The 24,248-nt window shown below is 33.4% G+C and overlaps 2 protein-coding genes across 7 annotated transcripts; both read left to right on the top strand.

Moving 5' to 3' along the window:
- Positions 1 to 1,817: 1,817 nt before the first annotated feature.
- Positions 1,818 to 6,934, top strand: Phkgamma (phosphorylase kinase gamma). Of its 3 annotated transcripts, XM_070293949.1 has the most exons (9): positions 1,820 to 2,275; positions 2,542 to 2,711; positions 3,123 to 3,407; positions 3,475 to 3,565; positions 3,736 to 3,872; positions 4,405 to 4,502; positions 5,004 to 5,087; positions 6,007 to 6,165; positions 6,402 to 6,933. In XM_070293949.1, the coding sequence occupies exons 1-9, from the start codon at positions 2,184 to 2,186 to the stop codon at positions 6,534 to 6,536; spliced, it is 1,251 nt and encodes a 416-aa protein (XP_070150050.1). In that variant the 5' UTR covers positions 1,820 to 2,183; the 3' UTR covers positions 6,537 to 6,933. The 3 variants fall into 3 exon arrangements, with proteins under 3 accessions (XP_070150053.1, XP_070150050.1, XP_070150051.1); XM_070293952.1 differs by lacking the exon at positions 2,542 to 2,711 and having other exon boundaries at positions 1,818 to 2,275; positions 6,402 to 6,934; XM_070293950.1 differs by lacking the exon at positions 5,004 to 5,087 and having other exon boundaries at positions 1,821 to 2,275.
- Positions 6,935 to 8,706: 1,772 nt separating this feature from the next.
- Positions 8,707 to 22,942, top strand: LOC138932564 (max-binding protein MNT). Of its 4 annotated transcripts, none has more exons than XM_070294494.1 (10): positions 8,707 to 9,572; positions 11,683 to 12,150; positions 15,052 to 15,123; positions 17,678 to 18,038; positions 19,188 to 19,356; positions 19,444 to 19,627; positions 19,903 to 20,165; positions 20,504 to 21,002; positions 21,175 to 21,312; positions 21,472 to 22,942. In XM_070294494.1, exons 2-10 carry the CDS (start codon positions 11,832 to 11,834, stop codon positions 21,867 to 21,869), a joined length of 2,403 nt encoding a protein of 800 aa, XP_070150595.1. In that variant the 5' UTR covers positions 8,707 to 9,572; positions 11,683 to 11,831; the 3' UTR covers positions 21,870 to 22,942. The 4 variants fall into 4 exon arrangements, with proteins under 4 accessions (XP_070150595.1, XP_070150596.1, XP_070150597.1 ...); XM_070294495.1 differs by lacking the exon at positions 8,707 to 9,572 and adding an exon at positions 10,053 to 10,355; XM_070294496.1 differs by lacking the exon at positions 8,707 to 9,572 and adding an exon at positions 12,896 to 13,016 and having other exon boundaries at positions 11,917 to 12,150.
- Positions 22,943 to 24,248: the final 1,306 nt, after the last annotated feature.

Genomic DNA, 24,248 nt, shown 5'->3' on the forward strand with positions numbered 1-24,248 from the left:
CACACAATCTACAGCGATTTATTGTGAATGATTGACAATAGAAAAAATAGTATAGAAATAGAAGGAAAAAATGGCGTAACAATAATCTTTCATTTATAATACCTTTCTCATTTCAAGTGCAACTGCTGGTTTTTTAATAATATTCTACAGGGCACAGATCCATATTTCATGTTTTTGAATCGTTACTTAAAGAGAATTTTATATCGTAAGATGATAAACATTTTTTTCCCTTTTATTATGATTTTCATAATAGCATTAAAATATATGTTACGCTTGGAAAGTCTTATTTTTTTTTTGTTATGCAAATCAATTGCAATTGAATTGATTAAAAAAGAAAGTACAATCGCACTTTTCTAGTGTATCGTTGCACGCAAAAAGAAAATAAGGTCATATAAAAATATGTTTTATGCCATTTAACTTTCTTTTCTACCATCTTTTTCTATTGTGTCAATATATAAAAATAAATATCATAAGTCCCAATTACGTTATCCTATACACGTGCGCGCGCGCGCACACACACAGAATAAATATATACAGAATATACTAAATAGACAAACAAAAATTAATACTATTCATCGAAAAATAAGCATATTTTTCCTGTTCAAAAAATTCCGAAAGAGCATAGCTTCATCGATATTATAATTTTTAGCGAATGAAATTAAATTAATATATTAAAAAGAGATTTATATGTAATATAATTATAAATTTTTTTATTGATGCTTTGTGTGTTCTCTCTCATACATATTTTAAGATATCTGTGTGACATCAAAGATCCTTAATTTATTGCTTGAAAGCACTATATGTATTGTGTAGATGCACCCTATGTGAATTTATTGTATTACGAACAACACTATATTTTTGTGTTACAAATATGATATATTGTGAACAAATACGATTCTCCTCAATAAAAATTTCTATATTGTAAGTCAAATGAGACGCGCCAACGCGTAATATAAACCATCGTGATAATTTGTAATGGCGAACATCTGCAGAAGTTTGCTGACACATCTGTGAATAACCGACCAAAAGTAAAAAAAGAAAGAATGTCTTAGGAAAGTCCATAATTCTAGATAGAAATTCAAAATTGTACCGAGAAATATTTAAAGAGATTGAATTTAGTCTTTTGTAAACGGTAAATACAAAGTATAATGTATATTTTAAAAATTATGCTAGAGGCGTCTCGATGTATAGATAGGGAGGACAATATTTATTGTGTCATATTCTACTTTAATTGAAAGTAATGAAACACAATGTGAAATTAATGCATATTTTTAATAAATGGATCACGAAATTAAAGCCCTGATTATTCTAGCGATTATTTATTCCTATTAAATGCAACAATAAATTTAATGATAAATGTAAACGTAGATAAATATTTGTACTTGATTTGTGCTTGATTTTTTATTTATAAGTTGCAATTCTAAATAGATTTTCCACTTATGCGTTTAAAGTTTAAAGAATTAAGATAGAGAGGATCCTTATATTCATAGGGCCGTAATTGTAATAACAATGAAATCTTTGCTCCTTTTGTCCTAATTGGTTAATTTAAATTACTACTGCTATTATTTTATCCTACGGATAGAATTTTTGAACGCACTCCAATGCTATAGAGTTCACTGCTTCAGCTTGACTGACGCATGCGCACTAGAAACTTGGTCTCTCGAGACAATGAAATGTCACTACTGTTGGAGCATGAAGCAAGAAAATACAATGTTACGCAATTGGCTATCAAATAGAGAATTATTGACGTACCGAAAATTTTTCTATTCGATAACCAATCATGTGACATCGTGTCTATGTATATTTCTTTTGCTCCCTACTTATGTATATTTATATACTGTGTCCCCCGTCCTCGTATTCGCGACTCCCTTTTATATTCGCGTTGACCGAAATTATTGATAGTTATCGTTAGTCAATAATCGCGTCATAATGATCATATACTATTGCGAAATGTAAGAATAATCGAGGACAATAATCGAGTGGCAATCATTCGGCAGATTGCGAATGACAGTTCCGCATGACAAGAATTCCACCAGTACATATATACGTTCCGACCATTTGTATTGTGTTGATCTTTCTTAAAAATATATTATTTCTGGCGAAAATGTATTATTGAGATCTGCGTAAAGAGATACGCTATATACATTTCTTACGAGCGACGTTAGAGTTCACGGTGCGAGATCATGGCGAAAGATGAAGGAGACGACGTGCTGCCAGACAAGGACGCGGCGAAAGGATTCTACGCTAAGTACGAGCCCAAGGAGATCCTGGGAAGGTACGTTATTTCGTTTTATTACTTTCATTAAGTATTCTTATTGGCTCTCGTGAACGTATTGGCAATAAACGCTGTTCTCTTATTATTTCTGTATGTCGTGTCAACATGGTTAATTAGCGAACAAATTTATATAGTCGTCTCTAAAATTCATAGTGATATTACATAATTAAAGCAGATTTCGATAAATGTTGCCATAGGTCACAAATACCGTATTATTTTAATGAATTTGACGTATTAGGGTTAATATGTGGAAACAAATATTTTAGGGGAATATCTTCTACCGTAAGAAGATGTATAGAGAAAGAGACAGGTATAGAATATGCAGCTAAAATCATAGACATCAGCAATGAGACTCACGAGGATGGGCATACTATGAAAGATGCTACGCTACAAGAAGTACAAATACTTCATAGAGTAGCTGGACATCCATATATCAGTAAAGTTCTCTATTTTAGTTTTTCTTTAAAGATCACAGAAAACTGATAGTCTCCTTAAATTTGGCTTTATGCTAATTTTAGTATGTTTCCATATGTACTATTGTAAACACTCTTTCTAATATTGCGTTCCTCCTATGTCATAATAGACAGATTATATGAGAACATAGCAGATAACAACTTTGTATATTTGTACATGTGTATAAGAATTGGACAGCTTATATTATGGACAGGGAATCTACCAATTTTTATTTATTAAAAATTTCTTGCTTTTATCTCAAGAAAGAGCCAAAATTAATGAGATTCTACTATATATTGATAAATGACAGAAAAAATTATATAAGACCTTAACTTTTTTTAAAACATTTCATGCTAAGTAAGACAATAGTAATCACCTCTTTTTTTACTTCTAGTTGAATTGCATGATGTTTTTGAATCCAATACATTTATATTTTTAATTTTTGAATTATGCAAAAATGGGGAACTATTTGATTATCTTACATCTGTTGTGACACTTTCTGAAAAGAAGACACGTTACATCATGAGACAAGTATTTGAAGGAATTCAACATGTGCATAATCAAAGAATAGTACATAGAGATTTGAAGCCTGAAAATATATTGCTCGATGATAATTTGAATGTAAAGATAACAGATTTTGGATTTGCCAGAATGTTGAAATCTGGTGAAAAATTAGAAGGTTTGTTGCATTATTTCTTTTCATGTGGTTTTAAAAAATTTACTTATTAGTTTTATGTATTTTGCAGATCTTTGTGGTACACCTGGCTACCTAGCACCAGAAGTATTAAAATGTAACATGTTTGAGAATGCAGACGGTTATGGATTTGAAGTTGACATGTAAGATTTATTAATTAATTATAGAAATATATATATATATATATATATATATATATATATATATATATATAAACACTTATATTATAATTTATAGATATAATGTATATAGATTTTGGTATAAGTGAGTTTATATTCCATTACATTGTCCATTTTTATTTATGATGTAATAGATGGGCTTGTGGTGTGATTATGTTTACACTATTGGTTGGCTGCCCTCCATTTTGGCATCGAAAGCAAATGGTTATGCTTAGAAATATAATGGAGGGAAAATATTCATTTACATCTCCCGAATGGGCTGATATAACAGGTAAAAATTGCAATTGAAAGACTACATCTTAAGGAATAATAAATTTAAAAAGGCTATAAATATACAATGTGTCGAAATTAGAGGATAATAAAATTGAAGCACGAGAATTCGTAAAAAATACAGTAATGAAAGTGCGTGTCATTTTTTATTTTAAATAGTATTTTTAAATATAGAATTAGACCAATTATTATAGCGTTAGTTAAAGGGTTATCTATCCAGATTATGTGATAGTGCAAATGGCAACGCAATCTTTTGTCTAACATTAATGATCAAAAAGTATTTATCAACTAAATCTATATTTAAAAATTTTTTGCAATAAAAGAATAACACATACTTTCATTATCTAAATTTTCACAAATTTTTATGTTACAATCTAATTATCTTCGAAATTCGAGGCTTTGTGTGTGTGTGTGTGTGTGTGTGTGTGCGGGTGCGGGTGCGGGTGCGGGTGCGGGTGCAGGTGCGGGTGCGGGTGTGGGTGTGGGTATGTGTAGATTTTTGTTTGTAATAGATATATATGATTATATTTTAGAGGCTCCAAAAGATTTAATAAGAAAGCTGCTAATTGTAGATCCCAAAAAAAGAATTTCTATAAAGGATGCATTAGAACATTCATTTTTCCACACTGTTGTAAGTATTATGTATATATCAAAATAGTTATATTGATATGTACAATTTTCAATTTGAGATGAGAATTACATATATTTCATATACATATAAAAAATATCTTTAAATAACAAATTTTTTATTCACATAATGTTCTATTATGGAGTTATAATATCTTGCCATTAATTTGTTTTATTTATTGCTCTTTTTATTTATTTTTATTTCAAAATATGCTTTCATCTATTTCTTTATTATAAATATTCTTATACCTAAGGATTGTAATATACAAGATTGAAAGAAAGCGCATAGAAAATCTTTATATTTTCCTCTTCATCTTACATTTAATGACACGAATATTAAATCATTTTCTATCTATCTAGTTATCTGTGTGCACTTGTTTCTATTTTTTGTTGAAAAAATATGATTTTATTTTTTGTTAACAAAATATTGAATAGGTGGAGTTGTTATTTGATACATTTTGATTATGAAATTATAATTATAAAATGTAAGTTATTGATCTTACAGCTGTGGGATCAAGACATCGCTCCTTTAAAACGTTCTCTGTCATCTAACTCGCGACGTCTGAGTAGGATATCTCAGTTAGCTTTGGTAAATTACTTTTCTTTTTATTTTGTTGCCAGAAATGTAAAATTTATTGATTACTATCGTTTTTATATAACAAAATATAAAATTTGATTAATAGCGTTTTTATATAACAAAATGTAGAATTCATTGATTATTTTCGTTTTTACATAACAATTAGTATATACAAGTAGTATATTGTTTTAGCCAACATTTATTAATTGTTACATTAATAATATATAGATGATTGAAAACAACAATGCACGTACATGTTGAATGAATATTGATAAAGAATAATAAATTAAGTTCTTTTGGAAGAAACAAACCATTTAGTTGCAAAATTTAACACATTACAGATATCAATTATCTTTTTTACAAATACTTAGTTTATTACCTATCATTTCTCAAGCACGTATTATTGAAATTGTTTTCAATCATCCTATATATAGTTAACTAAATATGATCATTTATCATGATAATTTATCATATTAGTTTTTCATTATAATAGAATTATATTTATAAGCTAATCTATTCGACTTCATTAATTTTTCTTTTTTAAATAATTATGCACAAAGATATATATATATATATATATATATATATATATATATATATATATATATATTAATGGAAAGAAAATTTAAATTTATACTCATATACACATTTGTTACATCTTTGTACAACAATCTATTAATGAAATAGAGAATATATGTTACTCTATATATGCATATATGCGCTTATCAATATCAGCACTTTTTGGGTCCTATTATCTGATTATCAATGTTCAATTTGATTGTATTTATAAAAAAGCTTTATATTTTATTATATATATAGAGAATAATAACGATAATATGCCATATGTATATAATAGAATTAGCTTCAGCCTGTTATTTTTTGCTGGGAACTAGCGAATTTGTATTGTATATATTTATTTTTTATTGCTTAGGAACTGAAGGCCAAATCGTTCAATGCACGAAAGAGATTCCAATTGGCAATTATTTGTGTGCGAGCCGTTATTCGTATTAAACGACTTCATATCACGCCTGAACCGCTTTCAACACAAATAACTTGTACTGATCCATATAGAATAAAAATTCTGCGGAAGGTATAAATTCTTTTATATAATAGATAGAAAATAATGAAGATTTGTTATAACAAACTAATCAAGTATGTTTAGTAATTACAATCCGACATATTTGTAACATTGAGTTTAAATATGAGTAATAATTAAATATGAGTGATAATTATAAAAATAATTATACAATTAAGACTGAGATTGAGATTGATTAAGTATGAATAGTATATATATGCTAAACATAATTCTTGATCAATAATTTTCAGGTAATCGACGGCTGTGCATTTCGAGTTTATGGGCATTGGGTAAAGAAGGGGGAGGGTCAAAATCGTGCAGCACTTTTTGAAAATACACCAAAGACAGAACTAAAACATCTGTATGTTAATAATTTAAGTAGATAACTATTGTTTTGTTAATTTGTTCTAGTTGAATTTTTTGCAAACAGAATCTCGACGGTCTAATAAAATATGTTAAAAACAATTGTAAAGTAATGTTTAAAAACAGAGATTTAACGATTATGAGATATAGTAGTTAAATTCTGTGTGTATGTATGTATGTATGTATGCTGGTGTTCAAACTGATCAGATTTCTAATAAAATTTATATTTATATAAGAAATATATATATAGATATTATTGGTTATAATGTAATTAATCAACATAACTAAAACTTAAATTGCAAAAAATGTATTTCTATGCATATCTAAATGTAAAACAATGCAAAAAATATTTTCTAATAATATTTTTATAAACATGCTAAAAGCTTGATTCAATGTGATAATATATATATATCACCATACTTGACAATCCAATAAGGTAACTTTTGTTGAAAATTCTTGAAAAATTTTTTATTTTGTACTAATCAAAATAGTACTACTCTTAATTTTTAATAACGAAAAAGATATGTTTGTTTAAATTATTATAGTGTTTTATAATATATTTGTTATACAATGTAGATTTAATTCTTAGATCAATTTTCATATATTACTTTATGCAAAATCTAGTCACAATTTTTGTACAAAATTCATTTTAAACTATGTATATTACATAAAATATATTTCTATAAAAAACTGATACATAAGTCAAATAAGATTTATTATAAAAATCTATATTTTAATGCATATTGAGTATTTGTTTAATTACACTTTATTTGTATTTATTTTATTATGGATATAAAGAAAGTTAAAGAATCGAATTTTTATCACTGTGTCTGACTATATTAGAAATATATATATATTTCTATATATTATATCCTTCTATCTAATATAATTGGACAAATGTTGAAAAATGTATAATTCAAATTACATACGAAAATTATTACTTGTATTACTATCTAAGAAAAGAAAGTTGTTGTTCTTGTTAAAGATACTTATATCCTATATGTTTAATATTTTTAATTATATTGCATATACTTGTGTGAATATATTAATGAAGGCTATAAACTCTTATACTGTTATATTGTATATGTGTGGAGATATATGTATATATATATCCACACACACACACATAATATAACAGCATAAGTATGTCATCTTCATTAATATATAAATGTTCAAAAAATGTATTATTATTGTTTGTTTTTAACAGTGTGCTTATATGATGTAATAATTGAGTGACAATAATTTTGCACATAAATAATTATATAAATCATAGATAATAATAGATAAAGATATATATATAATATATATATTTATAATCTGACAAATAATAAAAATATTTTCAAAAAAAATTAATTATGAATTGTATATAAAACTAAAAAATAATAAAATTTAATAAATGCAATACATCAAGGCTTTTTTTCTTACAATAAGTATTAATTGATATATCCAATTAGATGCATGTGTCATATATTGAATTGTATACTGAATGTATAATTTATCCAGATTTTTATGTGCACTATGTGATATTCCAATATCTTCTGTGGCATACAAAAGAGTATATGTCTACATATACTCTAGATGTATATATATATTAAAACTAATAAGACTCAAGACTATGTAAATGAAAGAATATATATTTTAAATTAAGTATATTTATTTATCCCTGTTTAAAAAAAAATCATTATTTAACTCTATTTTCACATTTGATTGTCTTACAAAAATTTATTTCGAATAATTAATCACTTTGCTGAGGGGAAGAAAATCTCCCATATATCGCATCAAATATAAATATCTATAATTATATAGAAAAGGTGATTATTTTTTTGCCTTTTAAATATATATTTATTCATAATTCCTAGTGTTTCTTTTTTTATTTGCATGATTTTTAAATCAACTTTTTTTCTTGGTTAAACTTGTCTAAAATCATAAACAAATAATTAATATAAAAATTTGTTTTGCAAAAGAAGAAAAAGATTCGTGTGCCAAAAATATATTTTTGGTAACCAGAGGTGGCCGGAGGTTGCATCTGACGACCTCGTGGACACGCATTGACACGCACGCGCGCCCGCGAAAGCACCGGCGAAAGTAAACAATAGAGCGTAGCTCCGTGCTCCGTCCGGCAAGTAGAAACGGCAACAGCGCGCGCGCTCACGCTCCTGCAGTGATCCATGTGACAGAGAAGGAACGTGACAAAAGGTGGCGGAGGGTGACGCCGCCGCCACCACTATGATCGGAGCGTGAGTGTTGCCCGGGCGAGCCGGGTGTCTGTTCCATGTGTGATCCGTGCGCGTTATTCTCTCACATTCCACGTACGTATATCCGTACGTCTCCGGATCGCGCGTTATAAAATATGCAGAGACCTCCACGGTAAAGCGTCTCTCGCGCGTATGACATATCGCGCTCGCGAGGAAGAGAATGCGACGGAGAAGGACAATCGCAGAATCGTGCGAGTCTACCATGTGACTATATACATGACGACGACGGCCGAGCGAGACCGAGCGACCGAAAAGCAGGAGTTGGAGTTCCGCGATACTTGTGTTACACGCCCAGCGGGACTGCTGCGTCACATGGGCCGCGCTCATTCGTCGATACAGCCAGATGACGTCACGTACCGCGCGACTATTGGCCTGCGATACGGTGCCCGGACACGTGAATCGTGGCCGAGCAAGCATGGCAGTTTGATGCGCAGTGGTTTTCAGCACTTGTAAAATGCCACCGCCACGCGCCAGATCGATCAGGTTATAACCCGCGTTTCGCCGCGCGCTCCGAAACGGTCGGTTCGTCGCGCGGACGTGATTGCGGGCATTTCCCTTGGCGTTGCATCGCAGCGTCGTCAGCTGCTCTCTCGATTCCATTTCATCTCAAGCGAATCACGCGCGCTCCTGGATGACAATACGCGAAAACGTGCTCGGGGCCAGGCGAGTAAGAAAAGAGAGTGAGTGACTTCGAAAGTGTGGAAAGAAAGAGCAAGGATATTGCTAACTAGCCGCTATATAGTTATATCTAGCCAGTGTGTGGATCACGAAATTGCATCGCGCATCGGGATACGTATTTAACACGTAAGTTTGGCGGAGATATAGTCTCTTGTACCTTGTCTTTTCTCTTTCTATTCTCTCCCCGTTTCTCTATTTATCTCCGTCTATACCTTTCTCTCTTTCTCAAACTACCACGCCCGTTTGAGAGAAAGAGCGACAGGGATGAGGAAAGAGGGAGGAAGCGCGCGCGCGCGCGCGCGTGCACGGAAGGGAGTGCAAGAAAAAAAAAAGAAAGAAAGAATACTAAAAGAGAGCGAGATGGAGAGAAAGAAGGAGAAGTGGACGAACTTTAATGGACCCTTTTATTTCTTCCGTTACTAGCATCTATTTAATTAACATGCGTACGGAGATGATTGCGTGGCGTGTTTTCTGTGCCATAATACAGCCGGCCAATGATACGGCATGTAGCCAATGACGTCACGGATCGCGAGAGTCACGATTGGCCGGCGCTGCGTGCGTCGTCGACCGTTCTAACGTGCGTGTCGCTTTGTCAGTTTCGGACCTCACGCGGCTCACGGTGGCACGCTTTCTTGACTTTTCGCGAAGGCGCGCGCACTACACGAGCCATCCGCATGTGCGCCTTCTCTCCTATCGTCGACGACGACGACGACGACGACGACGACGACGATGACCACCGTCTCCGTTGCTGATTAATTGCTGCGGACTATCTTGTCGCGAGCGGCCGAAACCCGCTTGTCCCGTTCCCTCCACAATTTTCTCGTGCCAAACCCGCGCGTCTCCCGCGGAGAATGCGAATGCGATCGCACGTCGTCGATGTCGTACGCTTTCGCGATTTCATCCGGCGAGGTATATAACTGCTTTCCAAATCAACACAGCCAAACCTCGAAGCCTCATTTCGTTGCGTTTTTATTACGACGAGTTGACGGCCTTTTCTTCTTTATTTTTTCTCCTCTCTGACGTCTCTGCTATTTTTTTTTTAAATATATTTTAACTTTTGCCGGTGTTTTGAATGCATATATATTTTTTAATCTTGTCGGGAATTAAAATATAGCAAATTGAATTATTTTATTCGTACATTATATTTATTTTTGTTTTGTAGGAAATTTTGTTGTCTCGATAAAAATACTTTACTACTATTAAAAATATTTACTTTTGCTATCCGGATAAGAATAATGCGCTCTCGGATCAAAATAAATTTTCCTTTTCTTTCCTTTCTCGTTATTTTTCTAGCGCGAATTACATGATTTTATGCGCCGACACACTGTGATCGTATATATTCTCGTGACCGCTTTTAAACACGCAAATGCCACGTAATGAGATATGTCACCGATGATTTTTTTTTTTACCTCCACCACACGGTGGGTGAATAACGCAATTCGTGAAAATGCCATTCCATATTTACGCGATCGTATGAATTGTCAATTTTTGATCGGTCGATGTATCAAGCTCATGCATTATTCCGAAGTAAAATGCTTCTATTAATCGATCGAATCGCAAAATTTCAATTCTTGAATTATGCGATAATTTATCAGAAATGTATGTACGACACGTTTGAAAAAAGATTTTCTCACACCTCAATCAAGATATGTTTTTCGCGAGTTGCAGTTGCATGAAAACATTCTCGCCTTTTTTGAGCTTGTCCGCTCGATTCCAGCAACGCAAACTTAAGATGCGTGCTGCCATTCCATGCTGCAAAAAAAAAATGCGCCGTATATCGCTGTGCGCCTGCGCGGCGCGTTCCGCCTGTTCACTGTTGCAAGAGCGGCACGAGTGGGCGGCCGAGGTGGGGATAGAAATGCTTCCCGCGCGACTGCGTTACGTCACGTATATACGTCACGTGACGTACCCTCGTAGACACACCGACATCGTGACTTTCATGACATTTTCTAAATAATCTCGATAGTCGAGTTTTAAATAATGTACGCGACTCCCTCTTTTCAATTTATATTCTCAAACCTGACAAGGAGGAAGATATCGTGAGTTGCTTGACTTTATTTTTCTTTTTTTCTATTTCTCGCCTTTGAAAAGTTCTCGCAATCGACTAAATGTTTTATTATACCTTTTGTGTATATATAAGGTTATCGAACGCCATTTGAAATCGTTGCTTTTACCTGAGTCTATTAATAAAAGTGCAAATTTGTTTACTAACAATTAATTTTTTTCTCGCATCCAGATTGTCAGACGCGGCGGACAGCGACAGAAAGAGAGGGGTGAAGTTAGAGCGGACCGGGTTTGCGACTTAGTCTTGCCAATTCATCGCCGGAACCGTCTGGAACCGGCGGCGGCTGCGGCGTCGGCGGCCGCCGTAACGCCGGCGGTTCGATGCGGCGAAATCAGCACGATCATTCGAAAAACGTTTGCGAGCAACACAGAGAGCCGGCTCAACAGCAGCAGTACTGTCACCACCACTGCAACGATCATCGCGTCCCTTCCCCCTCCACGTCCGTTGCGAGGGAACAGCGCATAGGCCACAGAATGAGTCTGGAAACGTTGCTGCAGGCGGCCTATTATGTCGAGCAGGAGGAGAAGAAGCGGGAGCGTCTTGCGAGTACTTCCTCCTCCTCCTCCTCTTCCGAGCAGCACTCGTTTGTGTCCGCGCCGCCCCACTCTAACCACACTTACGCCTCTTCTGAGCCACGTGGTGAGTACCACGCGCCGGTCCTCGGCAACCTTTTATGAATCGTTGTAAGACAGAGAGACATGCAGCGGTATTGTATTGCGTTACCTTACCTTACCTTACCTTACTTTACCTTACCTTGCCTTGCTTTACCTTACTTTATCTAGCTTTATCTTCTCTTACCTCGCTTTCTTTTATCTTGCCTCATGACGCGAATAAGATTATCGTACTAAAATTATAAGCATCAATATTTTACATTCACATTAATATCAGGCAGACGTATATTTAATGTGAAAAAATTTTTCTTTACAAAGAGATATTCTAAAAATAACCTTATATCAAATTTTGGAATATTATATATATATATATATCAATTTAGCTATATATTATAATTTTTTTTAATATATTACGCTTTTCTCTTTGTAAACATAAACGATAATAGACACGTATATCGTGTTTCTATCGTGTCGATATACGTGTCAAGCGCAATAATGGCTTGCATGTTCTGTACATTATGCAATAATCTTGTCGATGTTGCGAGTGATTAGCTGATAATTAATAACGCAATGCCCTTCTCTTGACAAATATAATATTTAAATATCTCAATAGACAATAGTTAATATTTTTTTTTTTTTTCGTGAAATACTTTTACTCGAAATTTTACAATTATAGATTTTATTACCGCCGTAATATCAAAACAACACGTCAGTTCTATTATTATGTTAAATGAAGTAATAAAAACATTTGTGATTGCCTCTATGTATCACAGAATGATGAGCTTGAGGGAAGCAATAACGCTATGCTGTCAATAATCATGCCTACCTGGATTGAGAAGCACTGGCACGCGCAGTCATATGCGATGATCAACGCGTTCACCGCTTCCAAATTAGGTATGATTTACCTTGTGACAGTGTTTCTCAATCATGGCGAACGTTTGAAGAAAAAATAATGAAGACACTATCTTCTCGATTGCCATTTATTATTGTATATCTTGAGGCGGATACCTTATCTTAGATTCTCAAGAGCCAACTCATCTTGATTTCTCACGTACTCTGTCTTCCATTCTAGAGTTATCGTAAAACTCTTTTCAAGATATAATACAAAGGAGTAAAATCGTTACGGTTATAGGAATGAAAAATTTAAAAGCGATGCGAAAACGAAAGAGATAGAAGAGATTTAAGTGGCAATCCCGACTGACTGCTACGATAATGGTAACAAATCCGGGTATCGCGCACGTGTGTTGGGTATGCGAACGAGGATAGAAGATGGAGGAAATCCGGTCACTGACTCTAGAAACTACGGCGCAGCGGTCACTCGCATTTCATTCACGAGCGCGCCATCTACTTTCGCGCGCACCCGATGTCATTTCCCATCTCTCTTTCTCCTGCTCTCTTTTCCCCTCTTTTATTTTCTCCCCCCCCCACCCCCCACTCTTTCACTCTCTTCTTTTCCCCAACTCTGTTCCTTTTTCTCTCCCCTCCGCTTCTACCCTCTTTCTTCTTCCCTTCTCTCTTTCTCACCCTTTTCCTCTCCTCTCCTCTCTCTATCTCTATCTCTATCTCTATCTCTATCTCTATCTGTCATCTTTTAATAGCATTATTGTATATATGTATAAAAAATTATTTTTTTAATGAAGGATTAACACAAGGTATAGACAGTAAGCTTTACGAATGATATTCCTATTTTATATACTACTTATATAGTGCATAATGTATTGTGTAAATAGGAACTCTCGCAAAATGGAAAAATCTTCGAGTGTTACTCGCACCCATAATCTCAATCATAATATGGATAATTTAAGCATTAAACAACGCTATAATTTACTATCTATCTTTGTATATTCGATCTGTTATCGGAGTACGGGGTGCTATATATACCATTCACAATCCAGTACCTGATATAACGAGAAATGTGTCATAAAGTATCATTTAAATCCATTTATCTTATACGCGAATGAAGGATGCAATTCCACTCTATGTCATAAAAGTCATAACATGACTATCATTCCTCGTATCTTACGTCGTATACGCTAGCTATTAGACGCAAGGTAAACACTATATTGTAGCATATCGTAGATCTGATAACATTAATTTTATATGATGAGCGGTGAGACAATCGAAGTGTATGATTGCGATCTAAATAGCAATAGGGAAAACATCGTTACTTTTTTTTTTTTTTTTTTTTTTTTTTTTTTTTTTTTTTTTTTTACGTTATAAAGCAATTAAGCAAATATATATATAGTTTTATATAAAGTTCATATAACGATTCCCTCACAAGAAGATCGAACACGTGTATAACACGCGGAACGCGTGTATAGTCGGCAACGACCAATGAATACACACACATATATACGGGATCAAATCAGCCGCTGAAATGCGCATGCGCGTTGTCCCCGGCTAAATCCCTACCACGCGCGACTGGCCGCGTGGCGTAGTAATCAATCTGCAATGTTGCCGGTTCTTTTCGTGTTTGGAGAGGGGCACTGGGTAAGCGCATTGAAGTAAGGATGGAGATGCTCCGGCGAGTTTCTCCCCATCCTTGTGTTTCTACACGCGATCGTATGTTCATCCCCCACGCCGTAGCTACGGCTATCACTTGCTGCGGTTTGCGTGTGTGTATTCTGAGAGAAATATTAACCCAACCTAATCTATTCCAACCGGCATAGCATGCGCATCATTGGAGGATGCACATCTTTCAAATTTCCATTCTTTATTATTCTGTAGATTTATTTTAAAAAACTGGCTTTATACGATGTGCCCGAAAAAATTTAGGATAGATATAATAGAGAATATCAGATAAAGAGATATGTATATGAAAACATGTTATCTATATTTTTACACATATTTGCTATTGATAAAATATGAATTGAGAGAGAGAGAGAGAGAGAGTTTATATTTAACAAATAATTTATTTCTGTGTTCGCAGGTGCTAAATTTAAAAAAGAACGCACAGAGCCAGATGATCTCTTTTGTGAGGAGAAGATGCTGATTATTGATGGTGAGTTTATATTTATTTATGTGCCCATGGTATGCGCGCGCGCGTGTCGTGTGTATGTGTGTGTGTGTAGCGCGCGCATATATACGTATATTGTTATTAATCTAAATAATATTAACAGCGGCGTAATATAATGTAGATGTATATATAGATCTTCAAATATCAATTGTTATAGATCTGTGATAGAAGCTATATGCATTATACGTATGCGCTATCATGAAAATAAGTATATGATACAATTGCGACAATTGCAAGATATATTTTTTATAATATGAATATTATCTTGCATCAATATATTGTATAATCCATATAACCGATATATAAAAGGTTGAAAATTTGCCATTCAGGAAGAGAGATACGAATACTCTTCTTCTCGAATATTCTTTGGATATCGCTATACTATTCCTAATAGAACCGATTAAAATAATTGCGTCACTACGAAACAAGCTCTTCATGCAATTTGAGCAGAATAATCCTGCTGAATGGTGATTGAAAGCAGTTCCCATAAAGATAGAAACGTGCAAAAGAGACTGAAGAGGAGTTGTGTCACTATTGCTACTGCCGCGTCGTCACTACCACCACCACCACCACCACCGCTGTCTAGCCAGATGGGAGGCTCGGGGACGTCACCTCAGATCCGAGACGATGGCATTTAAGTTCAGATTTCAGTCGGTACTCGCGACTTACGCAGTACGAGTTTCGTACGGTTGCTGTCATTCATTTGATCAATTATCGCGATCGTTCGATCAGTTGCTATCACTATCCAAAACGAGGTCAAGATCAGCTGATCGGCTGGCGCGCGCGTGCAATTCGTCGAAGTGTGTTTCTACAAATATTATATATTACAATAACAAAAACCTCAAGAGAAAGACTTAGAGTTATAGATCCTCCTTTAAGGGTCTCTATAACGAATATAGGAGTGAAGAGACGCACCAGGTAAAAATTCAACTGTATCTCGTGAAAATAGCAAGTGACGTAAAGTGTAATGAGATACTATCTATTTTTCATTGTCAGCGTAAAACGAAAATTCTTTCTCGCTACAAAATTTCTTTTTGTAAATATCAAATCGCTTTTTTAATACTGCTTCATTTAAAATACATGTAAGATGTACGAAATCTTAATATACGACAATCGAGTTTATCATGGATAAAATGTTCATCGTGAAATCTACGACGGTTCTTTCGAGAACCGGAGGATGAGATGAACGAGGTTATCGCGAAATCTAACCATCTGATGATATGATGCTATTGCGTTCACGACATCGATGTTGCTGATATATAGTGAATATGATGTACAGTCAATTGATTCTCTTGAAATGAAAGGAAACTAACAATAAGCGAAAATCTCCCTCGCATGTGTTTCGATCAGTGACTCTTGAGAAAAATGGTTCGTCTGGTATCAGAAGGAATTATGTCGCCGATAATGCAAATGCACGCGAGTCTGAATGCGCGCAATTCTATCATCGACATCGGCATTGTCGGCGAGACCAATAACATCGTGAGCAGTCTAATGGATGCGAATAGTCTGCCGCTCACACCGACGCGAGTTGTTGGTATAATCGACATTGTTAACAGCGGAGAAGTGCTACGACGTAGCAACGATTGGATGTCACCTACGCCGAAAAAAAAGTGGATACGGCATTATCTGCTCGGTAAGAGTTCCTTTTCGTGTGCGTTCAAAAATGCGCGTTTTTAATATTATATAGTATCAATGCAACTTGTTTAAAAATTAAAGATAATATTGCCATAATATAAATAATAACATAGGAATATATGTACAGATTATACGACGGGTAATTGAACATTATTTATCTAAAATAAGATTTTCCTATGAAATCAAGTTTATTTATTATCTGTTGACTCTCAGTGTTAAATTATTTCATAAACAAAATAAATGCCGTTCCACTAAAATTTTATCTTTCAACGAGTGATATATTTTAGCATAAATCCCATCATCTGATGTTTTTCTCTTCGTATTCTCTATGTTAAAGTTTTCCTTTAATTATGTCATAGCTCCATTGTTTGTTAGAAGATTTATGTACGTGACTTGAGCAAATTTTAATCGTTAGTTATACATTATCTTTGTGGAAACATTTCACCTTGAATCAATTGTGATATCAATTTACATACTTGAAAAATTCTGAAATATATTGTATTTATGATGATAAAACTGATGAAGAAAATCTCTGGGAATCATTCATTGGTTGATTATCTTTGCCAGTACATAATTTATGTCTTTAGCTTTCTCTGACTTATAACAAATAATTCTGGAACTCCTTTCGAAAATTATTTGCACCCTGCTTTCACTATGATTCACCCGGCTCTATCCTCAGGGTAATGTTTCCGAATGCAACCTTTTTAATGTTAAATGATTTTGACGAATGATTTGTGCATGCGCGAGTGTTCCATTGTGATGCGCCATGATTTTTAGGCATACTATAACAAAAAATTTTTCTTTTAAAATATCAATTTTGAAGATAAGATTTGAAAGTAAATTTTTAAATTATAATTTTTAATGATTTATGTGTCTAAGTCAAATAATTTTGACGATGTTACAGAGGAGGAACCTTTGGAAAACAACAGGACGAATCAATCGATTACATTACGAGAGAATTCTGTAGTCTCTAGTACACGAGCCTCCGTGCCGTTATCAACTGGATCGAATTCTGTTCAATTGACTGCGCTTCACTCCACCTCTCATCATCATCATCATCACCATCACCATCATCATCATCATCACTCGCAACAGTTGCAACAACAACAACAGCAGCAGCAGCAACAGCTTCACAATCACAACGAACACCATAACACACATAACCATTATGTGGAGAATCATAATCCGAATCAATCTCAGCAAAGTGTGGGCAACCTCGTTGTTGATGTCGAAACAAACCACGATAATAAGAAACATCGGAGTGGGTAAGATTGTGCTTAATTTTTCTATATTTTTTTATTTCTCTATCTTTATTTTTTTTCTCGCATTCTTCAAATTTTTTTTAAATTTATCTTTGTAACTCCGAGATTACAAACTTCTGTGACATAGCAATTTTCTTTTAGTAATAAAAGTAATCTTAATTTTACATGATTGTCGAGAAAATAATGTATTATTTATTATTCTGTTTACTTGTTATATTACATCTTTATCTCATTATATTTACCCCTATCTTTTTTACGTTTAAATTTATTTAATATATGCGATAATAATGTTTTTATGACAGACACATATTTATGTGCACACTAACACACATTCCATTATAAATCGATATGTTAGCCTGTTGCTTCACATTCTCGCTTCATCTCCCTGCACGAGCACGCCGTCGCCAACGCTACACAGACCGCTATACCTATTTACGCTGTGCACGTATGCAAGGTGAATGGCACGTGTACTATGTCATTTGTCGCGCAGCAATAACGTGTGACGTTACTCAGATTGCTCCATGATTGTATCTGAGAGCGAGAAATTATAATTACAGATATTGTGATAACAATACTATAACTTTTTAGAAGATTTATTTGTGTAATGATTTCCTTCCCGTAAGGAATTGTGAAGAGTCCGCGGAATTATATTTTAATCAAAACGAGCATGATAGATTATTTTTTCTTCTATTCCAAAATGCAATTACAATGTACATTATCTGCAGCCAATTTTTAGCGTGAAGTATTTGATATCCTGTAACAAAAATTCCAAAGTTAGTGAATTATATTTATCTTAATTTCATTTACATTTTATTATGTTCTTACTTTCGAGATTAATACATATTCATTTAAATGTTGCTAAATGTACAATGTTATTGCACTTTATTAATTTATATCTTTTCCAAATATTTAGTGTTATTACATAACAACATTTTATATTATATGTAAAAAAAGATCGAGAAATATTTATCAATTTAATATCAACAAATCCAATTATAAGCAGAAGATTATATATACGTTATTTCTAATTACAATTAATTTAAAAATTCAGATTATATCAAAGATTAAGGAAACAATTTGTTAATTTTTATTTCTATATATTCTTATTATTCTTATTATATATATTCTTATTATTTATATCTTCTTGCGTAGACCATGCGTAATCCGATCTGGTACGAGAGAAGTACACAATAAGTTGGAGAAGAATCGTAGGGCGCATCTTAAAGAATGTTTTGAGATTTTGAAGAGGCAGCTACCATCGCAAGATGAGAAAAAATCTTCGAATCTCTCTATTCTTCATGCGGCAAACAAATATATACGGGTATATTAAACATATTATTTAAAATGAACAATTTATAAACATATTTTCAAAAGAGAAAGATTATTTTTCTTTTCTATCATTTCGCAGACATTGACAAAGAAAGATCAAGATTATGAGCACGAGATGGAAAGACTCGCGAGAGAGAAAATCGCGGCTCAACAAAAATTGATGGCACTGAAGAAGGAACTCAACGCGACTTGGGATCATATCGACATCAACTCTCTTCTGTTGGAACAAAATTCAGGAACGGACATGACAACCGCCAAAAATGGTAAGATATATTTGTAATATTAAATAATAAGAAACATGCAGAAATTTGACAAAGTTTTTTGGTGGATATATACATATATATATAATCAACTTTATCTATAATCTTTCATTAAATTATCTTTTTTCATTTTATTTAAAAGAAATAATATACATATGTAGATATACATATATAACATATATGCATAACTTTCTTTATCTCATGAAATTAAATGTTTTTATTTTTTCTTCTAAAAAAAACTTGTTTGTTTCATAAAATGCTTTTCTCACAAATTTCAGAAAATGTAGAAGTTGATGTTACCGGACTCCCACGAGGTGGTACAAGATATAGTAGCACGAGCAGTCTGAACAGCGTGACGACAGCTAGTTCACCGCAAACATTACAATTCACCAGTACGACTTCCAATATTCATAACCAAACTGCAAATTCGGGTGCCGTTTGTCAAACACAAGATATAAATCTTGCACGAAGTTCCAGAGAAAGTCCACCCGCGAATTCGATGTCTGGCGCAGCACCTACATCTAGTATTTCTACTCCACAGGTATTATTCAGCTTTCTTAATTCAACAATGATAAAGTTATTTCGGCATCATATCCAAGGTCAAATCGTAAATATTGCGATTTGAAAATAATTTGATGCTAAAGTAAACTACTACGCATTTGCAGAGCTACTTAATAGACTAAACTAAAAGCGGCTTTGAAAATTCGTGACACGATTTTTTTTTGATAATATTGTTTCTTTTCCTGGGAACTCTTTCATTAAACTGGAGTTTACATATACATTAAAACTTGCCTAACGTGCTACAAATTATTATCAACAAAAAGATTACGATAGGTTACAAAGGCTAAAATAAATAAAAAAAAGATATTTTTGTTTCAGGAAAAAGTTGCTACATCATCCACAGCTAGTATAGTGCAGCAGTCGCATCAGCTACACCTACCTATTAGCGCTCAAATGTTGAACACGAGTCAGGGTCTTGCAACTATTGTGCCGACTTTGCAGCACATCGGACCAGGGCTTAGGGTGGTACCGAGTGATACACGGCAGCTCTTGGTCACTCATACCGCTGGCAATAACGAACCTAGATCACTGACATTGGCAGTTCAAAACTCTTCGGATCAATCTAGGCCGCCGCTGATCGCTGTGCAATCAAACACTGGAAATGAGCCAAGGCCCGTGGCACTAGTCGTTCATTCGTCCACCGCCAATGATAACAGAGTAACATTTGTACACTCTAATCTGTCTAATAATGACAGGCCACTGGCTTTGGCTATGCAATCGTCCGCGAGTGATGTTAGACCTGTCACATTCGTGCACTCGGGGAACGAAGGCCGGCCATTGGTCCTCGCCACACATTCTCCTGCGCTGAATGTGTCAAGTAAGTTTTTATAGAAATTTAATCTAAATAAAATCAAATTTCATAAAAATCTACACACGATATTTTTTTTGGACGTATGGCTTAAAAATCTTTCTCACGTTTATTTAGGATCTCTGTAACGCAGACGGAATAAACAAGCTCTTGGATTTCTAAAATAAAAATATTTTCTCAGATACTCAAACGAGAATAAGAACGGGTGACGCACAGACTACACATAAAATGGTTAGTGGCGTAACACTGGTCGGAGGCAACGGCTCGGAATTAGCAAGACTTCCCGGTGGTGCGGAACTGAATATACTTCCAGCAAATGGTGTGTATTAACGCAATATGTGAACTCTGTGCTAGCTATTTACATTTGAAATATTCATTTTGTTTTCGCAAACACAATTGCTGTCGTAGTTATGTTACAGTACAGTAGAAAAAAAAGAAAGACAAAAATTGAAAAGTTTGTTATATTTTTTGATTGCAGGATTAACTTTAAGTCATGCAGGAGTGTCGCTTCAAACTACTGCGGGCAAATCAGGCTCGACAATGATGCAAAACGCTTCGACCACAGAAAGTATAGCTCATATCGTTGGTCAGCACACGCCTCTTTCCGGTTTGACTCCGATCGTCACGCCGATGACGGTCGTCTCTCAGGGTAATCAGGTGACCGCTCATATCCTAGCACCGTCTAGCCTAGCGGGGAAGATGATTACCACTCCGATCCTCAAGTCCGTAGGACAGATGCCGCTCGTGAATGCTCAGTACCTTAACACCACAACTTTAGTGAAACCTGTTGTCGTGGTGAGTTCGTCAACGACAACACTACCGTCGACGACGGCTTCCAGTACACAACCTCCGTCAACTTCGAACTCGACTGTCTGACGATATCAAGGAAAAACGAAATTAATCTGATCGTGTTGGAATGTCAAAATATGGATTGTCGGAATTTTTAATAATCGGAATCTTTATGTTCTAAAATAAATATATTTTTTGTTATTTGTTGAAATTGACGAATTAGTGACACAATAAGTGACCTATAATTATGACTATTTGCATAAAAAATGAGGCAATTATTATTATTAAAGAATATTAAGCGAAACAAAGCCTTTGTCCATTGTGCTATTCCTGATATTGAAATAGCCTTGCATTTTAAAATTTTAATTGTGTCCTATGAGAATTGAATTCAAGATTTGAGCTTTTCCCAAGAAGAAATTGACTGAGAAAGTGTGAGAAAAAGACCTTGCTCAACTCATGCAATGTATATTGTACACTGTACCTTAGTTTTATTAGGGAAATTAGATTATTACATAAATTTAATAAAGTTCAAAGGGCTAATTTATGGCCATAGTCCAAGTGTCCAGAATAAGAAAGCTTATTACAGCATGTTGATAAATTAATGCTTTTAAAGCTCCTGGTCTCCATATTGATTTATGATATAAACATATTAAATTATATATTTATTATATTGTAGAAAAACTAAGAAAAAATTTTTTGATATATTTTCGATATATAGATTTGTATATTATTGAACACAAGTGGTGATGTGCAAAAAGACTAATTTATTTGGATGTACACAAAATGGCTTACATGATTTCTCGCTTTTAATATCATAATCCAATATGATTATAGTGTTGCAGGGACTAGAAACTGCAATTTAATCAATATATGATAGTAGCGTTAACAGTTGGCTTAAGATCTCTGTTATTCGCTGACCATTGGAGCTAAATCACAATCTTTGATTGTTTTCTAAAAAAATAATGCAAGAGTTAGAACAGAGGTGACAGTGGTGTGATAATTAGCAAATAACACATTTCAAATTGAATGTATTTATATATTGACAAACGGTAGATCAATATGATATAGCACATTTGGCGAAGTCTGGACTGCAATTTGAAATGTGTTTATACACTAATATGTATTACTCTTTTAAGTCACTATACACACATACACACACACACACACACACACACACAAATATAAAGTAATAACGGTGCAGTTATATCATGCTACCTTAATTTGACAAACTATTTTTGTGTAATATATGTTATTTGAATAATTTTTGTATCATGTTCTCGAGCAAAAGTTTTTTCATTATGCTTACTTTGACAATTGATTTTCTTTTTCTAAACAGTTTGTTATTTTCAAATATTAAATATTTTTCTAAATATTTTTCTATAGATAGCATGGAAAAAAACAATATTTTGATTCGCAATAAAATAAATTTTATGTAAATTTTAAAGTATTTGTTCTGTGAGACTTATAAATTGATAAGAATTGGAAAAAAAAATATTACACAGAGAATGATACTAATGATACATTTACATTTAGAATATTATAAAAGAACGAGAATAATATTATTATTAAAATTTTGCAAAAAATTTTATAAAATAATAAAGAACAAATTGGATTAACTAATTATTTATTGATCAAAAAAAAGGAAAATCGAGGACTATGATGAGTTTTGTGTTTTTAAATTTATTATACGATGGCTGTGGAGAATGGATATTATACTCCTTATGAAGATATCTATTTAGTTTCGACAATTCAATCGCAAGAATCTTTTTTGTTATACTGATAGTAAAAGTGAAAATTATTTAAAAACAATGGTAAAAAAAATAATTTAGATTTATAATAATACGTTAAGTATTTATTCTTCTATATTTATTACACACACACACATACACATATATACATAACATATTATATACATACAGAACAAATCACTATTTTGCGCTTTTCACAAGCGCGTAATTATAACTTATTAAAATCATCATAATGATTTTGTTATACGGTAAGATTTAGAAACGCTTATTTCAAAAGTTGCCGTTATTATCGTAAACTACTTCTGTTATAAATATGTGTACATTATAATATTTCATCCTATTATACAAGCATTTGATGCACGATTGGATCGGTGCATAACTTAAAATGACTCCAGTAGAATAAAAGAAAGAAAGTAGGAATAATTGCATCCACTCATTCACCTATTGCACTTTTATTATTTTCTATAAGCATGTAAAATCTTTATATATTCTTGTAAAATTATCTTTTACGCTTTTCGTTTATTCTCCAAATAGGATCGTTAATAATAATCGGTAAAATAAAGAGCTTGTTTGAGCAACACATTATGTCAAATCATCTTATAATATATGTTCGATATTCTAAGTGCATATAAGTGTTTTATGTATATTTTTAATGTAATTCGACATGTGATGCAATGGTATTTTCTTTCATACATTTTTGCATGCGTGACTATTGAAT

This window comes from Polyergus mexicanus, unplaced genomic scaffold, assembly GCF_030449975.1.
Source record: "Polyergus mexicanus isolate NDT 795.1 unplaced genomic scaffold, iyPolMexi1.0 SCAF_4, whole genome shotgun sequence".
Taxonomy (NCBI): domain Eukaryota; kingdom Metazoa; phylum Arthropoda; class Insecta; order Hymenoptera; family Formicidae; genus Polyergus; species Polyergus mexicanus.

Excerpts from the sequence above, each read along its gene's own strand:
- Phkgamma (XM_070293949.1), top strand. The coding sequence starts at position 2,184 with ATGGCGAAAGATGAAGGAGACGACGTGCTGCCAGACAAGGACGCGGCG. Across the intron at positions 2,276-2,541 it reads CCCAAGGAGATCCTGGGAAG|GGGAATATCTTCTACCGTAA; the intron begins GTACGTTATTTC and ends CAAATATTTTAG. Across the intron at positions 4,503-5,003 it reads ATTCATTTTTCCACACTGTT|CTGTGGGATCAAGACATCGC; the intron begins GTAAGTATTATG and ends TTGATCTTACAG.
- LOC138932564 (XM_070294494.1), top strand. The coding sequence starts at position 11,832 with ATGCGGCGAAATCAGCACGATCATTCGAAAAACGTTTGCGAGCAACAC. Across the intron at positions 12,151-15,051 it reads CGCCTCTTCTGAGCCACGTG|GTGCTAAATTTAAAAAAGAA; the intron begins GTGAGTACCACG and ends CTGTGTTCGCAG. Across the intron at positions 19,628-19,902 it reads CATGACAACCGCCAAAAATG|AAAATGTAGAAGTTGATGTT; the intron begins GTAAGATATATT and ends CACAAATTTCAG.